We start from the raw sequence: 25,317 nt of genomic DNA, 5'->3' as shown, positions 1-25,317 counted from the left end.
CACAGTGTATTCCGCAGTGCTCTCCAGCACCTCTCAGCTTGGTAGCAGTGAAAAGGCACCTACACTGCACTGCATTTCTGAAATAAGTGCATAAGGATTCCGAAGGCCCCGTATTTGCTTCGCTGCTGTCGGTCCTTGCAGCCTGTCAGTCACTTATGCAGTCTAAGATGAAGAGAAATACAAAAACAATAAAAAAATTTGAAGAGGACTCGAAAGTACATTTGGTATCAGATTGCCTCTAAGCCTACTGCAGCTTTTGCAGAACTACACCCATGTTCTCCCAGGCTTGGGCACATCTGGAGTTTCACAGCTTTGGATCAAACCAGATGACAGCAGTCTGTCAAAAGAGAGCCAGAAGCCCAGCAGACAGATATGCAAAAGAATTAAACGAAGAAAATTTTTGAACCCAAAATAGAGTTTTCTGTAACACAGAAATAGTTCCTTTTCCAAGCTTCCTCTCATGGAAAGGACAGAAAGTTACTTCTTTCAGTCTGAAAACAACACACTGGCTTTACTGGTGACATAGTTTTTAGAAAGATGAGAGCTGTAAGGTGGTTTAGTGCTTGTGAAAGCAGCATTTCTCCTGCACAAGAGGGGGAGACGGGACTGAAACCACACCAGGATCAGTGATCGCCTTCGGGGGACCCCATCCTGATCCCAAAGTTTTAAATTTTAGAAAACCTTAATTTGCTCAAAGCGTTGCTCTGGACTAGAACTGCAGCTCGCTCAGGAAGAGCTTCTGCCTTGTTCTGAGAGATGGCAGTTCAGAGCACTGCTCTTGGCCTCAGAAATTTAATTGTACTAAATTAAGACTGAAAACTGATCGAGTTGGACTAAAGCCTAGTGGGACTCTGGAACAGAGATTTTGAGCTTTGTCCTTTGCTAATATTTCTCCACGCTGCTTTTTCAGCAACACTTTCATTTTTGCACCCGGTTTTTCCTGCAAATGAGCAGTGAAATTCCAAAGGACTCTATCAGGAGTTAAAATCACTCAGTATATATTTGCCAGCGCATGCAGTGTTTATTTTTAAACAGTGCCAAAAGTGTTTATAGATAGAAACAACAGGACAACCCATAATTAAATAACTGTTTCTGCTACATCTGCTATTTAGCAACTTGAAGGAAAATAATTTTCCTACAACAAATAGGAATGGTCAAGAAAGCTCTCAAGTTTGGGCCCATTATTATCATATAAAACAACATATTAGTTGCTTAGCTACCAATCATAAAAGAAGCCCAATTAAAAATGAAAGAATCTTAACTAGCTGCATGGAATATAAAAGTGAAAAGTTAAAAGCTGTCAGGTGGTTAGTGGAGAAAATACTGAAAAGTGATTGACAAACTGGGCTTGCTTTGCTTCAAATTTGGCTTTGATTCAATAAATGATTGACACACTGATGTCGTCTGAAATAGCAGATTGTGCTTTGGAGAGGCTATTTAGCAGCCCATTGATTGACAGGTTACTAAAATTGTCCCGTGGACAGAGGTAACCAAACAGAGCTATATTTTGACAGGTGGTTTTCTTTTTTTCCCCACCTGTATTTACTATACGTTTTATATTAAAAGCAGAAGTAGAGAAAGACCCATAAGAGTGCCATTCAATTTCCATGAAAATGGCTTGATGTCTCCTTTTGTAATATTGTTCCACAAAACTAGTTTTCTGTTCACCCATTACGTATCCTGCTTTTCGTGGAAGACTCTGAGAGCCAAACTGAACAGCCTCAGGCTTCTTTTCTTCAGAAACGGAGCCGTACCCGTGAAAATGGAAGTGTTTGCCCATTGGTGCAGAGCACGCTCACTCTAGCACGGCAGGAACAAGAAATGTGGCTAAGCAGATTTCTTGTCTGGCAGCGGGCAGCAAAGCGAAGCTCAGTGGGACCGGGTGCCATCCCAGCACTTGGTCTCACCAGCTCCCGTAGGCCAAGGGTGAGGTGCCTCAGTTCTGAGCTGGAGAACTACTTGAGCCAGACGGCATTTGGAGGAACTCTCAGTCTCCTCTGAAATAAACACAAGGAATTCTGCCACTGGTGGCACAGACTGTTCAAGAAGGCTTTCTGCTTCAGTTGCAAAGAAAAAGCATTCCGAGCACTGACGGTGATGAACAAGCTCCATTATTTTTAAATGTTTTTTATATCAAAGAGGAGCACCACCCAACATTTTTTCTGGGTAAGCATGAGTTGTTGCTTTTGAGTGCTCTTCCTCTCCGCTCTCTGCCTCCAGACTCTCCTAGAAGCTAATTGTCTCAGCAGATTATCACTCTTTCATTGTTAACACTGCTAATAGAAAGCCAGTTGCTATTGCTGAACAACACATCTTTCTTGTTTCTAAATAATCCCTCTCTTTTGTTGCCCGAAACTTCCAGTAATGAAGGATGCTACCAACTTTGTCTCACAGGTTTTACTCTTGATATTTTAGGTTGCCATATAACTTTCATGTTCCTGATCTTATCCTTTTGTAACTCTCGGTCTCTTACAAAGAATTTCTTTGCTTTTGATCTTCTACTTCTCAATGCTGTGCAATTCACTGATAAAACTCCGTGCCATTTAACCTAAAGAACTTTGCACACTGCTTGCAGGGGAGCTATTAAGGATGAACGCAGTCAGCTTTGGTGTTACCAGTTTAAGTTAGGCACCTGAGCTTGCAGGTTGTGCTCTCCAGTCACAGGGTGAAAGACTCTCAGCGTGGCTGGGTTGGAAGGGACCTCGCAGCCCATTCGGTTCCATCCTGCCGTGGGCTGGCTGCCCCCCCCGGCTCAGGTTTTCCCCTCCTGCTTATAACCTCCCTTCAAGCTCTGGAAGGCCACAGTGAGGTCTCCCTGGAACCTTCTCTTCCCCAGCCTAAAGCCCAGAGAAATACTGCGTCAACAGAAAGAGGCTTCTTCCTTTGTAGAAACTCTTTCCCAGCACATGCTCAAACCAGATTCCACAGGAAACCCAACAAACCGTATTTCTGACAAGCGCTTACCTCGCAGAGTCAGGGCAGGAGCTGCACGCAAAGGCAGCGGAGCTCGGCCCTGCTCAGCCGCTGGCGGGAGCAGCACAGCGGCGCTGGGGACACCCGGGGAGCGCTGCTGTGCCCACCCCAAGCGCCGGCTCCTGGCCCAGAGCCCAGATGCGGCAGCCAGAACTTTTCGAAAGTTCTGTAGAAAGAAAAAGAGTATTTCTTCGGTGGTGTTTTTTTTTTTTTTCCCTCCACTCAACAGTTTGTATGGGCAATTACTGCTGTTTGCTAAATGAAAACTTTGCTCCTTACTTCAGTAAGAGGTTTGCTTTATTAAAATTAAATTTCAATTAAGATCCCATTGGATATTTTCTCCCTTTTGCTGGCTTTAGCATTTCAGTTAAACTTTCTTTGTGTTATTTATTAAACAAAAGTGCTTGGTATGTGAAAACTGCATTTATGCATTTATCTTCTCTTGATGTTAAAAGAAATCCCAGCGTGGCTCAGCGGGTGATGCAGTTTACGATGAGGGGCAACGTGGAGAATTACAGGTTCTTGAAGCATTTAGCAGATCCGCTTTTCCCCAGCCCTTATCATAGACAGAACACTAGATGCTTTAGAATGCACCAGTATTATTTTAGCCCCTAAAATATCAGATACATCAATTATTTCAATTGCCAGCATAATTTTCTTCCCTAACTATAAATAATAATAATAAATAAGCATACCAACAAAAGAACGAATAGGCTTACACTGCACAAACAATTCATTATGGCATAATGGAAAGCATTCATTCCAATACCATGGTGATTGGGTGCTTTATAATTAAATTATCCAGACAGATAGGAGTATTTGCATATTTTGTCACATTGACACTACTGTAGCCATTTTTTTAAAGCAATCTTAATCCCAAACATCTGTGCCTTCACCTTGCTTTCTACTCGAGCTTCTAACCCAATTCCACGTTTCCTGTTCATCGGTTTTTGTCCACTCTGTATTTCCCAGCCTCACAGGGACAGAGCGCTGCATGTCCGACAGATTTCTTAGAAGGAGGAAGCACAAGAGGACACATGCTCCAGAATGCCCACAGCTTCTTCCACCAAGCTCCTGTGCTTCACGTCCCGCCAGCTCTGTGCAGGAAACGATCCTTTTCCTCCTTCCCTGTTACAGAAGTGCACGGCTATTTGGTTCTTGTTTGTTTGCTTTTGTTTTGAATTTTGTTGGTTGCTTTTTGTGCTGTTTTGTTATTTTCAGTGGTGGTGGTGATTGTGGTGGTTTTTTGGTTTCTTTCATTATTTGCTGGGAAAGCAGCAAAATATCCCACAAAACATAATGTCAACTTCAAACTCGTGCTTTGCTTTCTATTGCAGTGAGGTATTCAGCACTGCTTATGACATAGTGTAAAACACGTCTGTTTTATAATCTCAACATTCATGGAAGATTTTAAAAATCTATTTAAACACATTTTTTCAGTCAAGCAAGATGTTTTAGGAAAAAAGTTTTAGAAGAATACTGCATTCTTCCACTGCTGCTTTTTCACCCCCCAAATGTCAGTTCTCATTCCTCTTTTATTTTAAATACCTTTATCTAGGAACTCTTCTGAGACTACAGTCCATTTGCTGCCCAGATCTATCTCATTGTTGTTTTTTTTTTTTTTATATACAGATGTTGGTATATTTTAGAAAAGGGCATAAAGGCACGAGTCCCGCATGCCTGCTGAGCCAGGGCTCCATTCAAAATCCGCTGAAGAAAATGCAAAGTTTCTGTACTGCAGTATGAACTAGTCTTAGATCAAGTCCTTATTCAATTAGCTGGTTCTGCTGGATTGACTGGGAAATGGTATTACAGTGTTGCTGTGCTTATTTCAGAAAAAGCAACGTGTTTATTTCTGTTTTTCTTTAAACTGGAGATTTGTTGTGATTTAAAGAAGGAAAATTCAGTTCCTAAAATGAGAGCTTCCAGGCTGTTCCAGTCTGCAGTAGGTTTGCAAGACTGAATTATAAATTCTGGAAATAGGATGTCATAGTTAAAAAATGCACGGTGAGCCTTTATGTATAGTTTTGAATGAGATCTTCTGTGATATTTTAGCTGATGACATTGTGATGGAAGATGAACCACAGATGTGGCTGAAGGTGGCTGCAGCCCGAGCTGTGCAAATCATCGCGCTGCTTTAAATTCCCGTTACTTGGCCACAAAAGATCCTTTCTGCAGTTAGATGGGAGTTCAAACTCCAACGCCTTTTTTTTTTCGCAGCCAAAAGGTGAATCCTTTCGCTGAAGATTAGAAGGCAAGGGGCTCTGGAAATGCTGCCTGCTGTTATTCCAAGCATGAATTATTTGCAATACCAGGATTTCATCCCAGGAAGGGAAATGTATCCTCCCCTACCACTGCTCCAAGCTGGGTTAACAGAGCTGTGTGCAGAAAACTGCTGGAAAAGGGGAAAACAGATTTTCCCCAGTGCTGCTGATCTACCCATTTGCGGGCAAAAAGACTGCTGTATAGTGTGATGAGTATTTATGGAGACAAATACCAAATACCAAACAACCCAACAAAAACCAACGCCATAATTCTATGAACAAATCGGTATTTATTTCAGTGTGAAGAACAGGCAGAAAACAGTTCCTTACAGTGACCACGAACATGCAAAGAAAAAATATAAAGTCACAAAATGAGATACAACTAGAAAGGAATATAATAAGAAGAAAGTGTTTGGTAAGTGCCTTCTGTATGTAGAAAAAAGGCCTAGGAAAGATTACATCTGTCACTCAGCAAAGAGAGAAAGCTTTTGACAGATCACCCTAAGAAAGCCTTTTTCACTTTCATCTTCTCTACGGGAATCAGCTGTGATCAGATTGCAAAAATAATCAAGACCAGTGTCAGAGGAGTGAGAGCTCTGACTGCAGTAGGAAGAAGAGTCTCAAGAGCACTTGGAAAGCACACAGCTAAGGTCAGGCCATTACGCTCACCTTACAGCAACTCCAGCGATCCCAGTGACCATCCCTCAGGCTGTGGCACATCAGTGGTGCAGACAGTGCCTGTCTGAGAGGGGGGGGCAGGAGCTGCATCATCTGACCATCTGTTCATACAGAAACACCAGAACAAAGCACACCTAGAATGAGGTTCTTGGAGGTGAACTATGACCACCATGGATTTATTCAGGTTACATTATGTCAAAACTTATTCCACGACAACATGACAGACCGTGCAGATAGAGAAGTCATCTATCTTGACTTCCATAAGCTTCTGCCACTGTCTCATGTAACGGACTCACAAGTGAGCTGAGGGACATCTTCAGGTGACATTACTGCAGGGGCCGGGAGAGGCCACAAAGCCATCCTCCAAAACTACACCTTAATGTAGTATCACCTATGCTGTCAGCATGGAATAATGTCTGGACGGGTTCTGGGCCCAGCAGTATTCAATATCTTTATTATTGTTCTTCTAAGAAGGTGGAACGGAGAATATTTTGCATGATATCTGCAGATGGTACCTCGCTAGGGGGAATGGCAACAGCCTTTGAAGACAGCATTGTAATACAGAATGATCTTGACAAATTGCAGAAATAGTCTGAAAAAATAGGATGCAATTCAGGATGAATCAGTGCAAAGTTGTCACTGATGCATAATCAGCTGTTCAAATATAGGATGGGGACAACTGATTACAAAGCAGTTCTGCAAGAAAGCATCTGGGGTTACAGTGAATCAGAAGCAGTACATGAGTCAACAGTGTCATGCTGTTGCAAAAAGGGCATATGTCAAACTGGGACGTATAAGCAGGAATGTCATATGTTAGACATGTGAAGTAATCCCACTTGGTGCTGGGAAGATTTCAAACACAATAAAACATCCAGGTTTTGGCACTGCGCTGCGAAACATATGCTGTCCAGCCACAGAACAACGAGAGGTGCTAGGTCCAGAAGCCATGACCTGCACCGAATGAACGAAGAAATTGGGGTTACTAGTGAGTAGATGTAATAAATTGCCAAATATATTAAAAATTGTTGCAAAGAGGAAGGAAATAAACTATTCTCTATTTCATTTGAGAGCATCAAAAAAAAAAAGGAACAAATATGTTTCCAAAATGCATTCAACAGTAGGAGAAATTTCAAACGGTGAGGGCACGAGAACAGATTGCCCGGAGGGACAAGTTAGATGTGCACTGTGGTGGTGTATGTGCCTGAAAAGGGAACGGAGCACGGCTAATCCCAACACCGGGCAGGGCCGGCACCGGAGAAATGACCACGGCGAGGAAGCGCCAGTCTGCCTGCCAAGGCTGATTCTCTAAACACACCTGCAAAACCACCAGTTTTTATTTCTTTTATTTTTTTTCAAGTGGAGTAGTTTTCAAGAAGAAGGAAGGTGTCAATGATTTTTTTTTTGGCAGAATTACCTATTTTTATTTATTTATCATTTCTCTATTTATTTATTTATCTCAAGTTGTAAGAGTAGAGGAGGCCGTAAGGTCCAAAGTGAATTCTGTTCAAGATGACTCCTGTACCTACACATCAATGAATTCCAGAAAAACGAACCGCATTTAGTTCCAATATTGCAGCCATATTAGGGCAGGCACCAGGCACCACAGGGTAAGACGAGAGAGTTCAGGCAAACAGCTGAGGTCACTGTGACTGCTCACGATGGGAACAGTTACTGAAATCAAGTACACGCATCCCAAACTTTCCTGTAATGCACACCAAATCACATGCGTTATTTTGAAAAATCAGACCAAAAATACCCTAGAGCCATCGCGATGGAGATTTTTCACTGTCCCAGATCACACTTCTGTTCCATGTAACCTGCACCTAACCAAGAAACTGGAAAAACTCTAAAAAAACACCTAGCTGACTGCACAGAGCTGAAGGTGGGGGGAGAGAACTTCGTCCCGATCCCGGCGGGGAGTTCAGCTCATGCCCTGAAGCATGAGATTTGATTACTCTTTTTTGAACGTGCATAACTGCCATTGCTATTACTGGTCATAACATTTTGTCAGGAAAGGGAAATATTATTCTGCCATGTAATAAAAATAGATAAAATTCAATATAGCTTCAGAATCATTTGCTACATTTCCAAAGTAAACATTAAGCACCCATCAGGATTATTCCATTGGATAAGCCAAGGAAGCCTCCAATGCTATCTGTTCACTTTATTATCTCTAATTTTCAAGTGTGCAAAAATGGTTTCAGTAAATATTATGGGTTCTTCCTGTGCTAAAAGAGATGCTAAATGACCTTCACTAACGCAGTTATAAATAACAGGAGGACAGAGTGCACAATTGCTGTATAGTCTCAGCTCTATTCGAAACTATCGGCAGATTCTGACCAGTTGATAAAAATGGACACCAGATTCTGCTGGCTTTTTTTTTCCCCCTTCTTCATAATCCCATCCCAGTTCCCTCTTGAAAGGCATTCTGTTCTGTCAGCCATAATGGCATCTGCTGGTGGAGACAGGAAGCCATAAATCTGTAGGGTTCCTCTCAACCAAGCCTTGTTAATGCTCCCATTTATCACCGAGGATAGGGTGCCATCTCACTAGTGCTCTGCTAGAAGTCCATCTTCTCAATTTCCCCTTCCCGAAGGAGTAACCATTTAAAACAGTGACTTTCTCATCTTGCATGTTGAGACTGAAAACGCCACTGATACAAATACCATGCCCAGCATGGAGCATTTGGATTCCAGCCATGGCTGGGAGAACAATAGCTGCTCCTTGCTGATCCCAGGCTGCCCTGGAGCCCGGCTCTGCTCCATCTGCGGGCCGTGGCCGTCCTCCCTGCGCAGAGGAGCAGACCCAGGTGCAGAGGTTCACATCGGAGAGGTACACTCGATCCCCCCACCCCACGGTGCCCAGCAGCACCCCAACACATCACACTGGCAATAAAAATCTCACTGTCTTACAAGGCCTTTTCATACACAGTTCCTCACTATACTCTACGATTCCTCATAATTATCTACTAATAAGCAAACTGTCCTAACCAGAGGAGCAGTACTGCTCCGTGCAACCAGAGGGGAGAAGAAGGGAGAGAGAAAGAATGTAACCCCCCACTGGAAGTACCTTCGTTTTTCCAACCTGGGTACCAAGACACAGACATTGAAGGGCTCTGAATCATGAACCTGGGCAGATGAACCGCAAAAAGAAAATCCCGGCTGGTCACTGTGCTCCAGGTCCAGCACCACGCTGACAGCAGGCAGCGTCACCTCTTGTCCCCACAGCATCAGCACCACTGCCCCCATGCTGTCCGTGCTGGGCCCTGCTCAGCTCCATGCCCGGAGCGAGCAGCGCAGAACCCCAGGAGCACACTGGTGGGATTTCACACACACTGCATGGGGGTCAAGGGGACCAAGCAATCCCGAGTGCTTCGAGCAGAGCTGCTCGCTTCTGAGTGAGTTATGCTCGGCAGAAGTGGAAAAATGAGTATTTTATGGTAGTGTTATCCTGTTTTATCTTTTAAACTAAGCATTTGCTTGCACCAATAAATACTTTTAGATTGCTTATAAAAATTGCTAGCGTTCAGTTGGGGAAGGCTATGAAATAATTTAAGTGAAATCAGCTAGGTGGACGCTTTCACACACAGCCTCCTACCAGGCTGCTAACAGCAAGGTCAGCGCGGGGCCTGCCATGGAAACCCACTGCCCAGCAGAGCTGTGGGCGCACGCGGCGGTGACACAGAGGTGCCCTGTCACGGAGCCCGGCCGGGTGGACTGCTTCGAGCGGGATGCAAATGGTTCCCGCTCATCCCAACAGTTTCATGAGAAAGATACAAAGGGCAAAACAGCAACAACAGCACCAAGGAACTCAGTTCTGTACCAAACTCTGGGGCTGGGCTGTGGAATATTGCAAAATCCACTTTGAAAAAAATCCTGTACCAATTGGAATACAGCGCTCAGAATCGAATCCCATTCTCTTTTCAGACCTCGAGGTGTTGCCGACAGCCGTGGAAACAGCCCCGCACAGGAGGAAGGGGCCGGGGCAGCGATCGCCGCGGGTGACGAAGGCTCCCCGGGCCCACCCCACCTGCCCTGCGCCCGCCGGGCTCCCCGCGGGGTGGGGCGGCTCGGCGGGACGGGGCACGGCGCGGACACGTACCTCCCCAGTCCAGGTGCGGGGGCCTTGGGAGAGCAGAGATGTGGCACCCCACTCCCGCCCTGCGCTCGGCGGCGATGCCGCGGGCTGCTCGTACCGACGGGCCCCGAGGGGGGCTCGGGAGCGACCTCAACTTCACCGAAGTTTGCGCCGAGCGCGGGACGGCCGCGAGGGAGCACGGGGAGGGGACCCCCGGCCGCGCGCCTGGACGGAGCCCCGGGGCCGCCCCGCAGCGCCCTCCCCAGGACGCTCCGCGCGAGGCCGCGCGTGGTGCCGGGCCTCGAGCGTGGGGCGAGGGGGGCGCGCGCGCTGGTGGGAGGGAGGGGGGCGCGCGCGCGGGAAGGGGGCGTCGGCGGCGCGCGCCCCAGGTGCCGTGGGCCCGGCGGCGGCGCGCGCTGTCTCTTTAATAAACTGCGCGGAGTAAATTTCCTCCTGTCATCAGGGCGCGGAGGAGGAGTTTGTTAATGTGCAGTTTGCTCAGCGGATCGATGTTTGCTGGCATCGCCTCGCCCTGCCTGTATGTGTGTGTGTGTGTGTGTGTGTGTGCGTGTGTGCGTGTGTGCGAGAGTGTGTGTGTGTGCGCGCGCGTGTGTGTGCGAACAGCAGATTTCCTTCCCTCCGAAGCCTCCCTGTCCTCTCCCATATCACTCACTGCCTGGCATCTGACAGCACGGAACCTGCAGCGCTCCGCGCGCACGCACACACCGCGCAGCGCCGGGCACCGCTCCGCCATCCGCGCGGCGCGGAGGAGGAGGAGGAGGAGGAGAGGGAGGAGAGGGAGGAAGCAGCCAGGCAGCCCCGCAGCCTTCCCAGAGCCGCCTTTCTAAGATATACATATCTATTTTGTTATTTATTTATTCTCGCTCTCTGGTACTGTGGGCGCCTTTCATTTGCTCCTGAGCTTGGATGTTTGAATCAAAGCAAAGCAAGTGTTGCAACAGTTAAAAAAAAAAAAAAAAAAAAAACCCAACAAAAAAAAAAAAAAAAGAGAGAGAGAGAGAGAGAGAGAAAGAAAGAAACGTAGACCTCTGAAATAAAATAAAGGCAAACAGGTTCCTGTGAGCGCAGCGAGGGGGGCCGGGGCTGAGGGTGCCGGGGCCGCGGCTGAGGCGCAGGAACACGGCTCCGGAGCGGCTCAGGGCTCCCGGATCTGGGGACAGAAGTGAGATTGGAGAAAGTAGAGCGATGCCAAGGAGGAAACAGCAAGCACCCAAACGGGCTGCAGGTAAGGAGAAGCCATCCCCTTACACAGCGCTGTCTCTCCGCTCCTTCCGATCCTACCCCCCATCTTTATTATCATTGAGGGTCACCCTCGCCTTCCCGGGCCGGAGCTTTATTTCTTTCTCGCGCTCCCCCTCCCTGTGCCCGGAACTCCCCGGGCCGCTCGGTGCCCGCCGGCTGCGGCCCTGCCCGGGGCTCCCGGCCCCGACCCCCTCCCGCCGCCCCGCGCCCGCCCCGGCCAAAACTTCCCCCCAACTTTCCGTCGCTCGCTCCCCTTCTCCCCCGGCCCTTCTCCCTGCCCGAGAGCAGCCTCCTCTTCGCTTCTCGCTTTTTATTTTTTAAATTTTATTTTTTTGGTCATTGTCATTATTTTTCCCCGCGGTGGTTTTGTTTTCCGAACGCGTGTGGCGAAGTGGGTCGGGGTGCTGAGCCCTCACGGCGCGGGGCTGTGGCAGCGCTGCCCGAGCGCTGCGTGTGCCTGAAATAGCGCAGGGGATGGCTGCGCTGCTGAACCCGGCGGGGAAGTTCAGCCTTTGATCATCGGTGGTGAAAATTGCAACAGGAAATAAAGCGAAGCGTTGTGACTGCTAGAAGACAGTCCGCATTTTCAAATCGAATTCTTCTTTTGTTTTGTATCTGAGTTGGTACATTTGCACACACCAAGTGCTTTTGTAATTATTCCTTTTTTTTTTATTTATTAATTTATTTATCTTAGGGGAGGAAATAGTTTGCAACTTTGGAAGCGTTTTGTTTTGTCATTCGTCGGATGTTCTTTTTCTTTTGGGGGCCAAGAAGAAGAAGCAGATGAGTGGGCCCGTATAGTAAATCTTTCCAAAGAGTTCTCTTCCAGACTGCTTAATTGCTTTTTATTTTTTTTTAATAGTGTGATGGGGTTTTGTTTCTGGGAAGCGCAATATGGAAGTTCATTTTTCTTCTGCCAGACCCACCCACTGAAAAATCAGCTTTCCAGTTGATTGCCAGCTTTGATTTGACATTTGATTGATCACCTGTCATCTTGCTGCCTTTGATCTATTCATTCTTGATATATATCAATAAATCACTCACCATGGTAACCCAAGTGCCAATGACGTAAGGCTTGCCCTCTAGATTCTCTTAGCCAGACATGCACAATTATTATCTTGTTTGGCTTTTAATGTAGGCGGGTTTTTTCCCCCCTTTTTTTCTATGTGTCCTTTGTCAGATTAGTTCTCTAAAGAAAACTCGTATTTCATGTTTGTACTTTCAAAATGGTCTATTAATTTTTCCACCCCTTCCTAAATATTTTCTTGATGTGTCATATTATGCATGGGACAAAATGCATGGGCAACTTTAGTGGCACGCTTGAATAAACTTTGAAAAGTAGTGCTTGGGATACATTCAGGGGCAAATGTTCTTTGTGAGAAATTGGGATGTGCGTAACTTTTATGAACTTACATGTTTTGCCTTTTTCATATGGGTGTAGGACAGTGGCATGCAGGGAGAGTCTTTTGGGACATGAGCAGTGATGCACCTACGCAGGCTGCCAGCATGATGGCTGGCAAGCAGCAATCCCTTCTAACTGTAAATGATAGTCAAGCTAGGCAAGGATATGTATTTATATATATATATTCAGAAGTACTCTCTGACGAGTCGCTATTATTGTTTTATTCACAAAGAGGTTATATCTGAATAAGGCATTAACGTGTTCAACTTGCAGGATAAATAGCTATTTTTTCATGGATGCTGATCATCACAGTGACAGTGCTAGAATTGCTCCTTTTTTCTTTCTGTCAGGAGTATGAGGCTTCATTTTATTTTATTTTCAAAGTAGAATTTTCACTTGCAATGTGTGTAGTATCTTCCTGTAGCAGGAGCATCCTGTTCTTTTTTAGAAACGTAGGCTACAGAATAAGTAAATTCTTGTGAGCAGAGCCCATCCTGTTGTTTCCCAGGATTTCCCCGCTGAGAATACAGTAAGAAATATTTCTATCCAGAACATTACAGTATTTTGCGAGTCGTAGTGAGGAGGTAGAATCTGAATGGCCACAATAGCGTCTCTCCGTCTTTATTCCCGTTATGAAGCGTGCCTTGGTCTTCCACAGTGCATTTCTGTGATTCTGTTTGTCCTCAGAGCAATGTTGTTTCAGGTGAGCAGAACGCTGCAAAAGCAGTCCGGTTTCATTCAGCATAACCGATTTGAAGTCGGTTTATACATTTGCAATAGTTCCCCTGCTTTGAAGTTGTATTTGTGTGTTTGTGGGGGGCAGGGGGGTTTCAAAGAGCAGACATGCCTCTTGCGTGTAGTTCTTAAAACTGACTTTCATTTTCAGGATAGCACTGAGGTTCTGTTTTGCAGAGTGAAAAATACCTCAAAGTGACAGTAGACAGACTGCGCAATAAGAAATGAATCGCTCATCAAGGCTGATAGCAAATCTCTCTGTTCCTTTTATTTAAAGGAGTTAATACATTATATATTACTTAATTTTCACTTGTATTTATTTTTACTTGTACAAGTTCAAAGGTATCAGTTGCACTGCATTTTGTCTTGATGGCAGCAGAGATATTGAAGAGAAGTTTGCAACTTTTGGCTCCCTTAGATAGTTCACCTCCAACGGAAGAAAAATGATAAGCCTTATGATTCTGGACATGCCTGCTTTTGTCATTGCTTAAAATTAAATACTATGCACAACTGTAAATAATTACTACCATGCACTGACTTTGAAAGCAGGTTTCTAGTTTGATTAATGAATAATGTAAAGGTTAGAGAGAACCAGCGAGTGAATCAGAAGTGAAGTCCTGCTGCTAGATGAAAATCTATCTAGAGAAATATACATGGCAATTTTGTCCTGTTCTATTATTAATCTTAAGCCTTGTATTCCTAAGAAATATATTACAGAGCATTGTAATGAAACAAGGTAGCATAATTGGATAAACGGGACACTATTTATGTTTGACGATGGGGATTTTTGATCTCAAATTATACTTTTAAAGATACTTTACTGCGCAGCAATGCCAAAACTATGTTGAATGCATTTTGATCTTCCCAGAGCCGAATCTGCTCCGAATCGTCATTCTTTTTTTCATCGTATCCATTTCAGTAATTCTTAAAGCAGGGTTTTGGAGCTCGTTAAGTCAGTGTCTGCGTTAGTATCGTACTTCTGTTTACAATAGCGACCCTCTTGTGCTGTCGCCTTCCTCCAAACGAGTCACAAGGGCTGCACGGACTGCGGGCCGAATTCTTCTCTCGCTCAGGTACAAAGCAGAAATAGCTTTGCTCGCATCAGTGCGGCTGCGATGAGCACTGTCTGCCCCTGCGAGTAAGAGGAGACCCAGGCCCAGAAAGCGTTTCGTGCTTCCGCGCAGCGCAGCCACCTCTGGGGTAGAACTCTTGTAACGATTCCATAACAAATGGTAATATATTAACAGAAGGGTGGAAAAAAGGTGGGAGCAAAGCAAAATTGCTATTCAGATTTTATTCCTAGGGGTATGAAATAGCTTTCAAACACAATTTCACTGGATTAAACTCTCCTTTCCCCTGCAGCTTGTTTAAATGTGCATATTTTATTTTGTGATCATGAATTGCTAGTTTGCTTTTTTAAAGCCTCAAAGACGAATCCGGACTTAACGCCTTTTCCGAATGCAATTTCGTCTTTCTTCTTTTCTTTCTCTCCCAGCTCCAATAGGCTATCTGAGAACCAAAGCCCTTGAAAAGTACAGCAGGAACAGATATCATCCACATTTATTTTGTTTATTGGTGCAGTAGAATAAGGCAGTCCTGTTTTGGAAAAGTCCCCAGATAGTGGCAAACAGAAGACGAGTAGCAATCAGTACGTTGGAGCTGCAGTCTGCACATCAGTAGTAAAGGTTATTTAAAGCAGAAACGTATTTAGAAAGCAAAATTCTGCTTCTTTAGAGAGCAGAGTAGATGGCCAGCTAGGTCTGCAGTGTGCATTTCTGTGATGAAAGGAAGCAGTATGTACATGTATTAATAACCGAGCTTGTGGCTTTTCAGGCATTATTTGTGTGCTTTATTATATGGGAATAGAAATAGTTTCCACACAAGCAGCACTGAATGAAACTGTAGAAATGGCAGCACTGCTTTGTTTAAACATCCTCCAGAAAAGCAAGTCCACATCAAAACCACCTAAATAACTCATGCCGCGGAACCTTGCAGTTACTGTGCACATCGTGATGCTGACAGATGACTGAAAAGCCAAGGTGTTCACAAGCAAGAGAAGGTTTTAAATCCTGGTTAATTAAATACGTACCAAAATAGGTACTTTTGCAACTAAAGAGCCACCAAAATTAGTCGCCATCTGCATTAAAATCTGGACTCAGGCTACTAAGCCCAAAGCCGCAATGTGATTCTTTCCCATGTCAGAACTCAGGCCCAGACAGGACAATTTGCAGTCACGTTCAATTCAGCTGTTCCCTTATTTCAGCTTGAATCTTGTGTCTCAAAGCACAGTATATTATCACTGTATAAAGACTGGGACTTACCAAGAGTTTCCATCAGTAAATGACATAATCTTGTAACACTTCTACAAATATGCTCATTGTCAGAAATTCTTTTGAGTAAACGCTCTCCCTCCTCTGTGCTCTCTAATCGTAAAGCCCATTTTCCTCAGAACTGCAGGATTTCGCTATTTCCTCCCAGAGCTTTCTCTCCTGCTTTTCTCTCCCATTAGCAGCACCCACCTGCAGCAACTGTTTCCCCTGGAAGAGGTCCCTGGAGTTCCTCCGCAGCCCAGGGCTGGGGTGAGCCGTTCTCCGGTCATTTTCCTCCACGTCCCGATGAGGACATCACTCCCAGAGAGCAGCTCAAGACTCACAGGGGAAAAAAAAAAAAAAAAAAGCTGTCAGTTGCTGTGGCTGCAGTTCCCAACTTAGCAGCAGCAGAGGGAATGGAACTGTACTCTATCAATTACAGTTGGAACCAGAGGCTAAACACTTATTGTGTTAAGCTATTGTGCAGATCTTAAGAGCTCAAATGTAAAAAAAAATACCATGTCAGCTCATAGAGGGGAGAATAAGGCCTTGTTCATCTACTGGGTGATGTATTATTAGCAAATGCAAAGAAATGATTCAAACTGTATTTAATGCCTCTTGGGTTGAGACATGTGTGTGCCATATTATGCCTTAAAAAAAGAATATCCTACTGACTTTACAGCTAAAATAACCCTTTGTTTTTCCCTCTTCTCTGCAAAATGAAAATATTTGTGAAGTTGTACCTCTAAAGTGTGCTCATGCAAGCAGAGAGACATTTTCATCTGTCTCACAATCTGATATAGGAGTCAATTGGAAACACATTACACTCTTAGCTGAAGTCTCACATTTCATTCGTGCAAGAGCAGTGGTTTTTCATTACCTATTTAATTACAATAATTTACATGAGAGTGGGTCCAGTTCTGCATCTCTTACTCAGCACTTTGCTTCAGTGGGTAACTGGTTTGTGTAAAGACTGTCTCTGTAAGACTGGGCTGTTAAGCTATGAAATTAATTTAAGTATTTTTTTAGCAGCATTTCGCATCCAAAGAGGGACCAGATTCTACTACCCAGCTTTAAGGCATAACCTGCCTTTAAAATCTGGGGAAGAGTTCTGGCTGTAACTTGTGTTACTGAGGGTTGCACGCTGCTCTTTTCTAGTGCCTGTGCAACTGACGTGTTTTACTTGCTTGGCTAACTTCACTTCTCCAACACATTTCCACTCTCTGTGTTAATTATTGAACAGTTTCTTGGTACCAGTAGATGATACAGTCTTTTAAAGAATCCTTTTCCTAACGTGCTGCGTTACATTATGCACATGAGCAGCTGCTCTCAGGTAGATGCACGAAAAGTGTTCTGCAAATGGGAAGTGTAAAAGTTCCGTGTAGTTTTAGACATCAAAACCAGTCCTTCCTCGTTAAGGTGACCTCTCACTTGAGGCTACTGGATCTTGGCACCGAGTCATTTTTGCCATATTATAATAACAGCTTTTGCAACACCAAAATGCCTTGACAGTGAATAGTGTATTTTTTAAGGTTTCAAGGAGAAACACATCGCAGAAGCATGCTGTTTCCCATTAGATTTACACATCTCTCTTTAACTGCTGGCTTTTCATTCGTTACCTTGTGAGGTTTTTCAAGCAAAAAGTGGAAAAACTGGTCTTATGATCTAAGTGTTGCATTAAGTGTTTCATTTAGAAAAATGAAGAGAATCTTTGTTTCCCAAAAAGAACTGTTTTTCCCCTTTGCCCTAGGAAAAAATGAACTCACAACAATAGTTACAAAATGACAGGATTAGATTGTGAAAAATCTGTATTTCATAAGGTGCAGCACCAGATTGTTCCAGTTATTGGTAAAATGCTACACCTAAATGGAACCTACAGTCCTAAACGTATAGGAAATAGATCCCTGCCCCACAGAAAGGATAGGTACGTGCTCCTCTAGGAGAGGAACGTTCCGTTCGTACTGATACAAGCTGGAGAGTTCTGTAGTTTAGAGCACTTTTTGTGTATTGCACCAGTACCCTAAAACATTAAAATTCTTGCAGTGTTGGGAGTTGTGTCCACTGGAAGTCCTTTGTTAGTGTGTGTTTTCTTTAAAGCTCCAGCTCCTGGAGTCTCTTGATTATCCAAGTGCCAAATACATATTCTAAAAGAAAATTTTATTTTAAAGCCTTTGCTGTGGAGAACTAGGAAGACTGAAAACGTGCAGCCTAAAGGTTCTTATGCCAGAAGAGAAATACCGTGATTCTCACAGCAACTCATTTTAGCATCTCATAATATTCAGCTAGTCTCATGATTTTTGAGGGTGTGATTCGTGATTTTTGAATAAACAAAGCTGGTAATATTGCATTTGACTGATTCTCAGGATGAACTGTGCAGTATGTGCATATGTATATAATTGTATATGTATGCACACATAATACCAGTAAACAAAATACATAACATAGCGATGAAGTGGAGTTATGTGAAGAGTGACTCCGCATTTGTTGCTGTAAACAAAGCAGTTTGGGTTTTGGAAGATCAGACCATTGGTTCTTGAGGAGTGGCTTTCACTTGAAGGTTCACAGAGATTGTTTTTAGTGGCAATTAAATCTAGGAAGTTAATAGCCAGTAACTGTTCTTTAAAGCCTAAACTCTTTCAAGACCTATGAGAAATGCACAGTCTGTCTTTCTTTCAGATATAATCAGACTCAACTTTATTGAAAAAAAAAAATTTACAACTAGCAACATTAATGCTGTATTTTTATTGTATTAATGCAAATGAGATGCTGACTTCTTTCTTTCATCTCCACAGCTTGTATCTATTATAGCTCTATCTTATTCCTTTCTGTGTCTTTTTTCCTTGTGTTCTGTAAACTGTATTGTCTAATGATACCGAGGCTCATTAAAGTTACTCATGATGCTGAAGAGACCATGGGAAGCATCCTTAGCTCTAGATGGCTATAGAAAAAGCAAAACTACTGAGTATTTGGGGAAAACTGATCCACATCAACATTCCCACTCCCATTTTGGGAAACCGTTAAAATGGGTAGGTCAAATTAGAAGCAAAATCTTGCATGTTATGGAAAGAACAGGTCATTTTTAATATACCTGACAAAGATAAAAGCAATAAAGTTTTAAGAAGCTCTCTGGCCCTTCCTGCATCCCTCTCAAAAGGCTCATCTAATTGAAAAGCCTCCTGTATTTATTTTTATGCATGTAAGAGAGAAGAGGGCCGATTTTGCGCAAGGCCTAATATTCCACAATATAATCAGAACTCTTTCTGGTTGCTTTTTAAGTCTCTTTGTTCATATAAAATTAAGACCCGCTTATCTTAAACTGTAGTAAATCTCTTTCGATATTGCTTTCATAAGTTAAAAAATGCTGTTAAACATTCCCCAAGCAACTTTGCTGAAGTTATATTTGGTCTGTTTATGTACAGAATTTCTATAGAAAAAAGCACAGCACACAGTTCTTGTTTTTAATGAAAATAAATAAATTCGCTGTAATACCTTGATAGCAAAGATTTTTATAGTGAAAGAGCAGACCAGGATGAAAATCTGCACTTCGATGCAGTTTCAAATGTGCAGACAACAAACCTATTTCTATCACTTCAGTTGGACAGAAGTCCTGTTGTGATTTCTTTTTTTCTGTAGGTAGGAAAGATTTTACTCTGAATTTTCCAGATATATAAACAATTTTGTGTAGGTTGCACTGGGAATTACCACCTCAATTCATAAAGTCTGTAATTTTCTTTGCACCTATAGAAAGAACTCATTTAGTTTCTGCAGTGTAAGTGGGCAAAAAAACAACACCCAAACAAGATCTTTTTGTGATGTGCAGTTTTGTATTGAAGAAACAGAATCTTAGTCTAGCTGGTATGTTTGTGTACCAAAATTAATTTTTTATGTGTTTTTCAGCCATGTCATAACATTTATGAGCACAGTACAAGTTGCATTAAATTAACATGTGAAAGGAGAAAGAAGCTAAGTAGTTATATTGATCATCTGTAACATTAAATGTTAAAAAATTAAAAGCTTTCTAGTGCTTTTGATTAGCTGCATGGTTCCTGCTCATATATGCTCTTTGATAAGAAGTGGAGTAATATTTCTTCACACCTTTCTTCCAAGGATTCCTTACCAATGCTATGTACTCTGTAGGATGACCCCAGTGAAGCAGAATTTTACAGAAGGGTAAATTGAAGACAGGAGGTATTGGCTGATTTGCTCAAGGTCAAACGGCATTTGGTCCTAATTCCCTACTCTAGCTATTAGATCATATTAATATTGTCAGCGCACTTCTAGCAGAAGGAGACTGGGCTCTGTTAACTTCAAAATGGGGGGATCTTTTCCAGGGGGATAGATCTAGTCAGCGTAATTTAAGTAAGTTTTTAATTTTCCTAAATGACCCTTGGATGCGTTGTTGGTCAGTGATAAGTTTCAGGACCAGAAAATTTTATTACAGTTACTTTTCCCCCCTTACACTGTTTTATATTTCATTGTCAGTCTGAGATCCAGCTTTGTATTTCATATATAATGCCTTGCCCTGAGAAATATGAAAAACCCAGTCTAATTATAGTCTAACAGAACGTGCATATTTTCTTCCACACAGACCACCAGAGGTGGTTGGAAATCTCTGGTAATAAACTCCGAGGCTCTAATTTTTCTAAGCCAGCTTCTAAAGTTAAGGGTCTAAATCCTTATGTGGGTGTCTGAGGAGGGGCTTGAATTTTCAGAAGCGTTTAGCCCTGAGCAGTTCCCATGGACCTTTTTCAGTTCCGTCTCTTGTGTGAACAGGAATTGCTAAGCCTTGATCAAGGGCAGCATTGTTTTCTTTAAGCAGAGATGTATGTGTTGCCTATAGAAGAAATATGATGCAAGTAATAGCCTATGGATTCATTAAGGATTGTTTATGTTTATTTTCACACCATATAACCTTTCAGGAATGGTTGTTTCAGCCATTATATTGACAAGAACTCAGAATAAATCTTAGGTAATAGAGGGCTAATCTGCCGTACCTGGGAGACCACCTGCTTCCCCCTCCTGCAGAGGCCGGAGCATTCAGGGCCAAATCACCAGGTAGGGCTTTTTTCTCAGGAGCCGGGGACTTGGGAAGCTCTCCCATGGCTCCTTTTCATGTGGAAATTAATGCTTGCCTCTATTTCTGAATGGTAGGTTATTAGAGTTCATATGCAAATTCTGAAGATGGAAATTTGTCTCTCTTTGATAACTGATATAATGAGATATATATATTTTAGTGGTCCAAAGTCCTTGAACTTGAGCCTTGCATACGTAATTTATGTTTATTTCTTATTCTTATTAACTGTAATTTAGTTGTTGGCGCCTTTCGTTGCCTTAGATTGAAGGGAGTGTCTCTATCCCATTGCCCCTCTACAAACAATGCCCTTTTAGGGTTCCTTATCCTGTATCCTTGCCCAGACATTTCCTAGCCTGTCAAATACTGTCATTTTATTCCTTACAGATCATTCACAGTACGTCTCCTGTTGCACACACAAATAAGGAGCAAATGCAATCAAGATGCATCATCGTTTAGCATAACAAATAAAAGCCGATCTGTGCAGATTTCCCTTAAAGCATCTCTTAATATGTATTGTCAAAATGTCTAAAGATGTCTTTTAGTCATAAGCATTTAATTATTTGTGACAATTAAACTAATATTCAGAGCAGGAAAAAAATGAGGGTATTAAGTATTTTCTCTTGTCAAAAGCTAACAAAACATCACCTGACATTACCAAAATCCTTCAATTTTGTATTTCAAATGTACCTTATAACTTGAAAAAGCCCTTAAAAACAATTGCAAGGGCTCATTTCATAACCCTGGAATTTATATTGAATTTGAGTAAATTGTATTTTTAAAACCAGGCCAAAACTAAATGCACATCATTAAAACGTGTATCACTTATGAACAGCTGATGATTAAAAAGGAGCTGCTATCAATTTTTAAGTCTGCACTGAAATCTAAGGCCAAGGAACCCCTTGGGCTGAATCAGGGACTCAGACCTGGGTTTTGTAGGCTTAGCCAATTATTGTGTAACTTGCACATGAGAAAAAAACAGCTCATATAATGTAGACCAAGTCATCAACCTTTTCTGTGATCTGAGTTATGGATTTATTTGTTTGTTTTTGTCTGATGATCCCTCTAGCCAGATGGATTGCTTGAACCGTTGAGGCAGCGTGCTATGGATGAGGCAGAACAAGCAGCCAGCACTGCTTCTCAAGGCTCAGTGCTGTCCCCTGCCTGGCAGCCCTTTGACATGGAAAAAGTTCAGCTGTATGATAACAAAAAGGGAAAATAAGGGAAGAGGCTGAAAAGAGCAGAAAACCAATGGAGGTCTTGAGAGCACTGTTGTATGGATGCTGGGAGTACTGCATAGCCCCGGGCACAGCAATAACATCTATATCATGGGTACAACAATACATGTAGTCCAGATTGTTTGGATTTTTCTGTTCAAAGGCTTGATTTCTACTGATTCTAGTGTTTCCAGATCTGAGCTGTTCAGAGTAACATTTTCCATTGCCAAAATCTGTGTTTCCTTTATTAAAATGTTCTTCCTGAAATTTAGGGTAGGATGTTGTTTGGCAAAAATGCAAAAGGCGTATGTCAGGGTTTTATTTCCAAAGCTGCAGGACCACTGCTTTCTGGCAGTGACGTGAACATTTTTCAGAGGTATCTTCTGCCTTCCCTGAAAAAAATCCACCTAAATTTGTCTGACTTACAAAGTTGAAAAGTTGCTGTTGCCAAAGAATTTTTAGAAGGTGACACAGCATTCTCCAGGCATGCCATCTCCACCACGCAAGCTCAGTTCTCGGTTTCTCTTTTTCAATTACATTGCCTTAAAATATGTGTTAGCTGAGTGTAAGTAGGACAATTGCTTTCCCTGCTGCGGGATGGCCATGGGTCTGGGCAGTGAAAGCAGAGGAAGGGAAATGTCAGCACAGAGCGTGTCAGCTGGCGCCTGGATGGGGCCTGGGCCGCTGCTACTTCTCCACAGCCCACACTGGCGGTGGGCAGGGGAAGGTAGGCTGTCCCAGCACTACGGGCACCCTCATTTGTGTAGAAAAAGCCACTTTTTGCACTGCCCGTCTGTGAGACAGAGATTGCTGTCTGCTGTCACAGGGGCTGAGGCGGACACTAGGCCTGGAGGAGCTGCGCGCAGTAGGTAGGCTGGAACTAAGTGTGGAAAATACTGGCAGTGACAAAGCTGTTGTACTAAAGCGAGCAGCTCGGAGAAAAATACAAAGAATAATGCCAAGAGTTTCAACCACAGATATCTGTTTAGATAAAAAAGGGCCTGTTCCTTTGAGATCTGCTCTCATGCTGCAGCATGCAAATCGCAGTGGGCTGAGCAGTGCTGCTGTGGAGGCAGCCGCCATGTGCCCCAGTGGGCGCTGGGCCCTCGCCGCACGGGCAGCTGCTCGCTCAGGGCAGGGCTTTTCATTTTGTTCTGTTTGTTACTCCTTGGGAGATTTTTCATAGAAATGGACTCTTTCCATCTGGAGCTCAGTGACAAAAGTTGAACCAGGAGCAGTGAGAGCAGAGCAGGACGTTTTGGGGACACTGCTTTGTGTCACCTCGTAGGTTCTGTATGTTAAATAGCTAAAATCCCGAGAATGTTAATCTAGAAAACAGTCACCCTCACATTACTCTGTTGCTGTTTCTGTGAACTTATTAGATATTTTATGATCTTGTGATTTGGGTTAAACAGAGGTAAATCACTTGGAGAAATATTTATGGGGGTTGGGGGAATGTTATGACATTGACATCTGGGTTTCCACTTGTTTGGATTAGGGACATTTTACCTTAATCATTCCCAAACATCTCTGCTAAAATCCCTTCTTTCATTTTTAATCACCTGTGAGGTACAACCAGGCGGGTTTTCAATTGGTGTCTCTGTGTTAAGGTAAAGTGCTGAAATTTGTTGTTAGGGTGAGTAAACAAAAAGTTTCATCTTTATATTTGTCTTCTGTCGTTATTATTGTTTGGAAACATTTCAGTTCAGTTAAAATGCACTATTTTCAATATATAAAGTATGTGCAGGGGAACAAGGGAGTGATTATGACTTTCTCCAAGGAAATAAGCATCTCTTAGCCATCATCCTACAACTGGAACAGTTCTAATACATGACATCTATATAATTTAACCTAATATTTTTTTTTTACAGTGATGTAATGGGGAGAGTGACCTGGACTTTGTAAAAGTTCCCCTACTTACTACAGATTCCCAAGGGCAATGTAACATTCTAGACAGTGTTTTATATGCCCTGATTAAAACGTAACATATTTTTGCATTTCCTGTGCAGTGACCTGTTAGTGCTCATAGACAGAACACTTAAAGAACAGTTACAAGGAGACATTTCCAAATGTGCCTAATATGCAAGAGTTTTTATAACATTCTTATTTCATTTGAAATTGCAGCTACAGCAGGAACCATTCAGACGGCGCATTGATTTAACTTTTTAATCCACTGTTTTGCTACGTCAAGTAAAATAAATGTTTGTTTTTAGCTTCAGTTTTTTGCATCTCTAAAACTCATAACTACTTGCTTTAAGCTTGGGATTCTAAAGGGAGCTACATTATCTGAGATTTAAAGCTCACTTTTTGTAGCTGCTTTCGCACAACTCCCCCAAGAAAAAAAAATACAGAAGTACAACTTTAGCAAAAAGGGCTTTTATATCTCTATCAATTATAGAAACACCAGCTGCAGTAGATTACAAATGTGTTTGGCTGATTGTGATTTTGTGTAGGGAAAACTGTCAGTAGGAGCTGGTTTCTGTTCTCCCCAACAGCACCGGGATGTTGCACAGCTCCCTGGGTGCAGCCAGCACTTCTGTCAAAGCTGGAGGGGGCAAGAGTGGGATCCGGCTCAGAGACTGCCAGAGTGTCCACTGCCAAATCTAGCTTCAAACTTGCTCACATGCCCTGGTGCTAGAAAAAAGTACGGAACTGCTGAATACGAACACAAGTGCGAACCGTGTGTCATTGTGTGTGTGTTTTTCTGAGTGCTGAAGCAAAAGCCATGCCAGTACATCTGTAACCTGGACCAGAAATCTCTGGGGAGGATCAGTCCAGTTCTTGTCGTTTATTTTTTATATGCAACACATTTGTTTACTTTTACATTTTTGAAGAACAAAGAGGGGGGAAACTGTACAACAGAAGAAAAATTGTTTAACAGGCCCATAAAGGTAGAGGAGTTGGCAATTGTGCAATAAAGGAATACGGTTTCAAGGCAGCAATGCAGGATGGGCAATTTAGCACTTTGATAGTGTTGAGCTCAAGAAAAATCAGTGTATTGAAGTGTGTGCAAGTCGTATCACTCCACTAATATGCTGGGATAAAAGAGTAGCAGTGAAGGGCTTTCTATTGGTAGCGTCTTAGTTACTGTTTCATTTAGTGTATTGTACTTTGAGCCTCTTTGGAAGTACTTGGTTGGGCCCTGGTTTATTTTAACTATGAGAAACTGACATCACAAAGTTCTGACTGTATTTTACAGTGAAAATGCAGTTTCCTATTTTCATTGAATCCCAGGAATGTTGGCATTTTCCAGGCTGTCAAACAAATGAGTGCACTGGAGGACAGTTAGATGTGTCTATCTAGTTCATCTATCTAATCTACCTCATTT

General features: G+C 43.0%; 1 protein-coding gene and 1 long non-coding RNA gene across 2 annotated transcripts in view; one reads left to right on the top strand and one right to left on the bottom strand.

The window, feature by feature from the left end:
• The window catches only part of LOC110408111, a 216,181-nt gene extending 206,025 nt beyond the window's left edge, over positions 1-10,156 (bottom strand). Inside the window, exon 1 of the long non-coding RNA XR_002444167.1 lies at positions 10,017-10,156. This is a non-coding gene — a long non-coding RNA (uncharacterized LOC110408111). The remainder of the gene's footprint in view (positions 1-10,016) is intronic.
• Positions 10,444-25,317, top strand: part of TSHZ2 (teashirt zinc finger homeobox 2) — a 210,948-nt gene continuing 196,074 nt past the window's right edge. The window contains exon 1 of the mRNA XM_021416549.1: positions 10,444-11,238. Within this exon, the coding sequence (XP_021272224.1) occupies positions 11,199-11,238 (40 nt within the window). The 5' untranslated portion in view covers positions 10,444-11,198. The remainder of the gene's footprint in view (positions 11,239-25,317) is intronic.

This window comes from Numida meleagris, chromosome 19 (genome assembly GCF_002078875.1).
Source record: "Numida meleagris isolate 19003 breed g44 Domestic line chromosome 19, NumMel1.0, whole genome shotgun sequence".
Lineage (NCBI taxonomy): Eukaryota > Metazoa > Chordata > Aves > Galliformes > Numididae > Numida > Numida meleagris.
The sequence above is the reverse complement of the archived record's forward strand: the minus strand, read 5'-3'. Positions and strand labels throughout refer to the sequence as shown.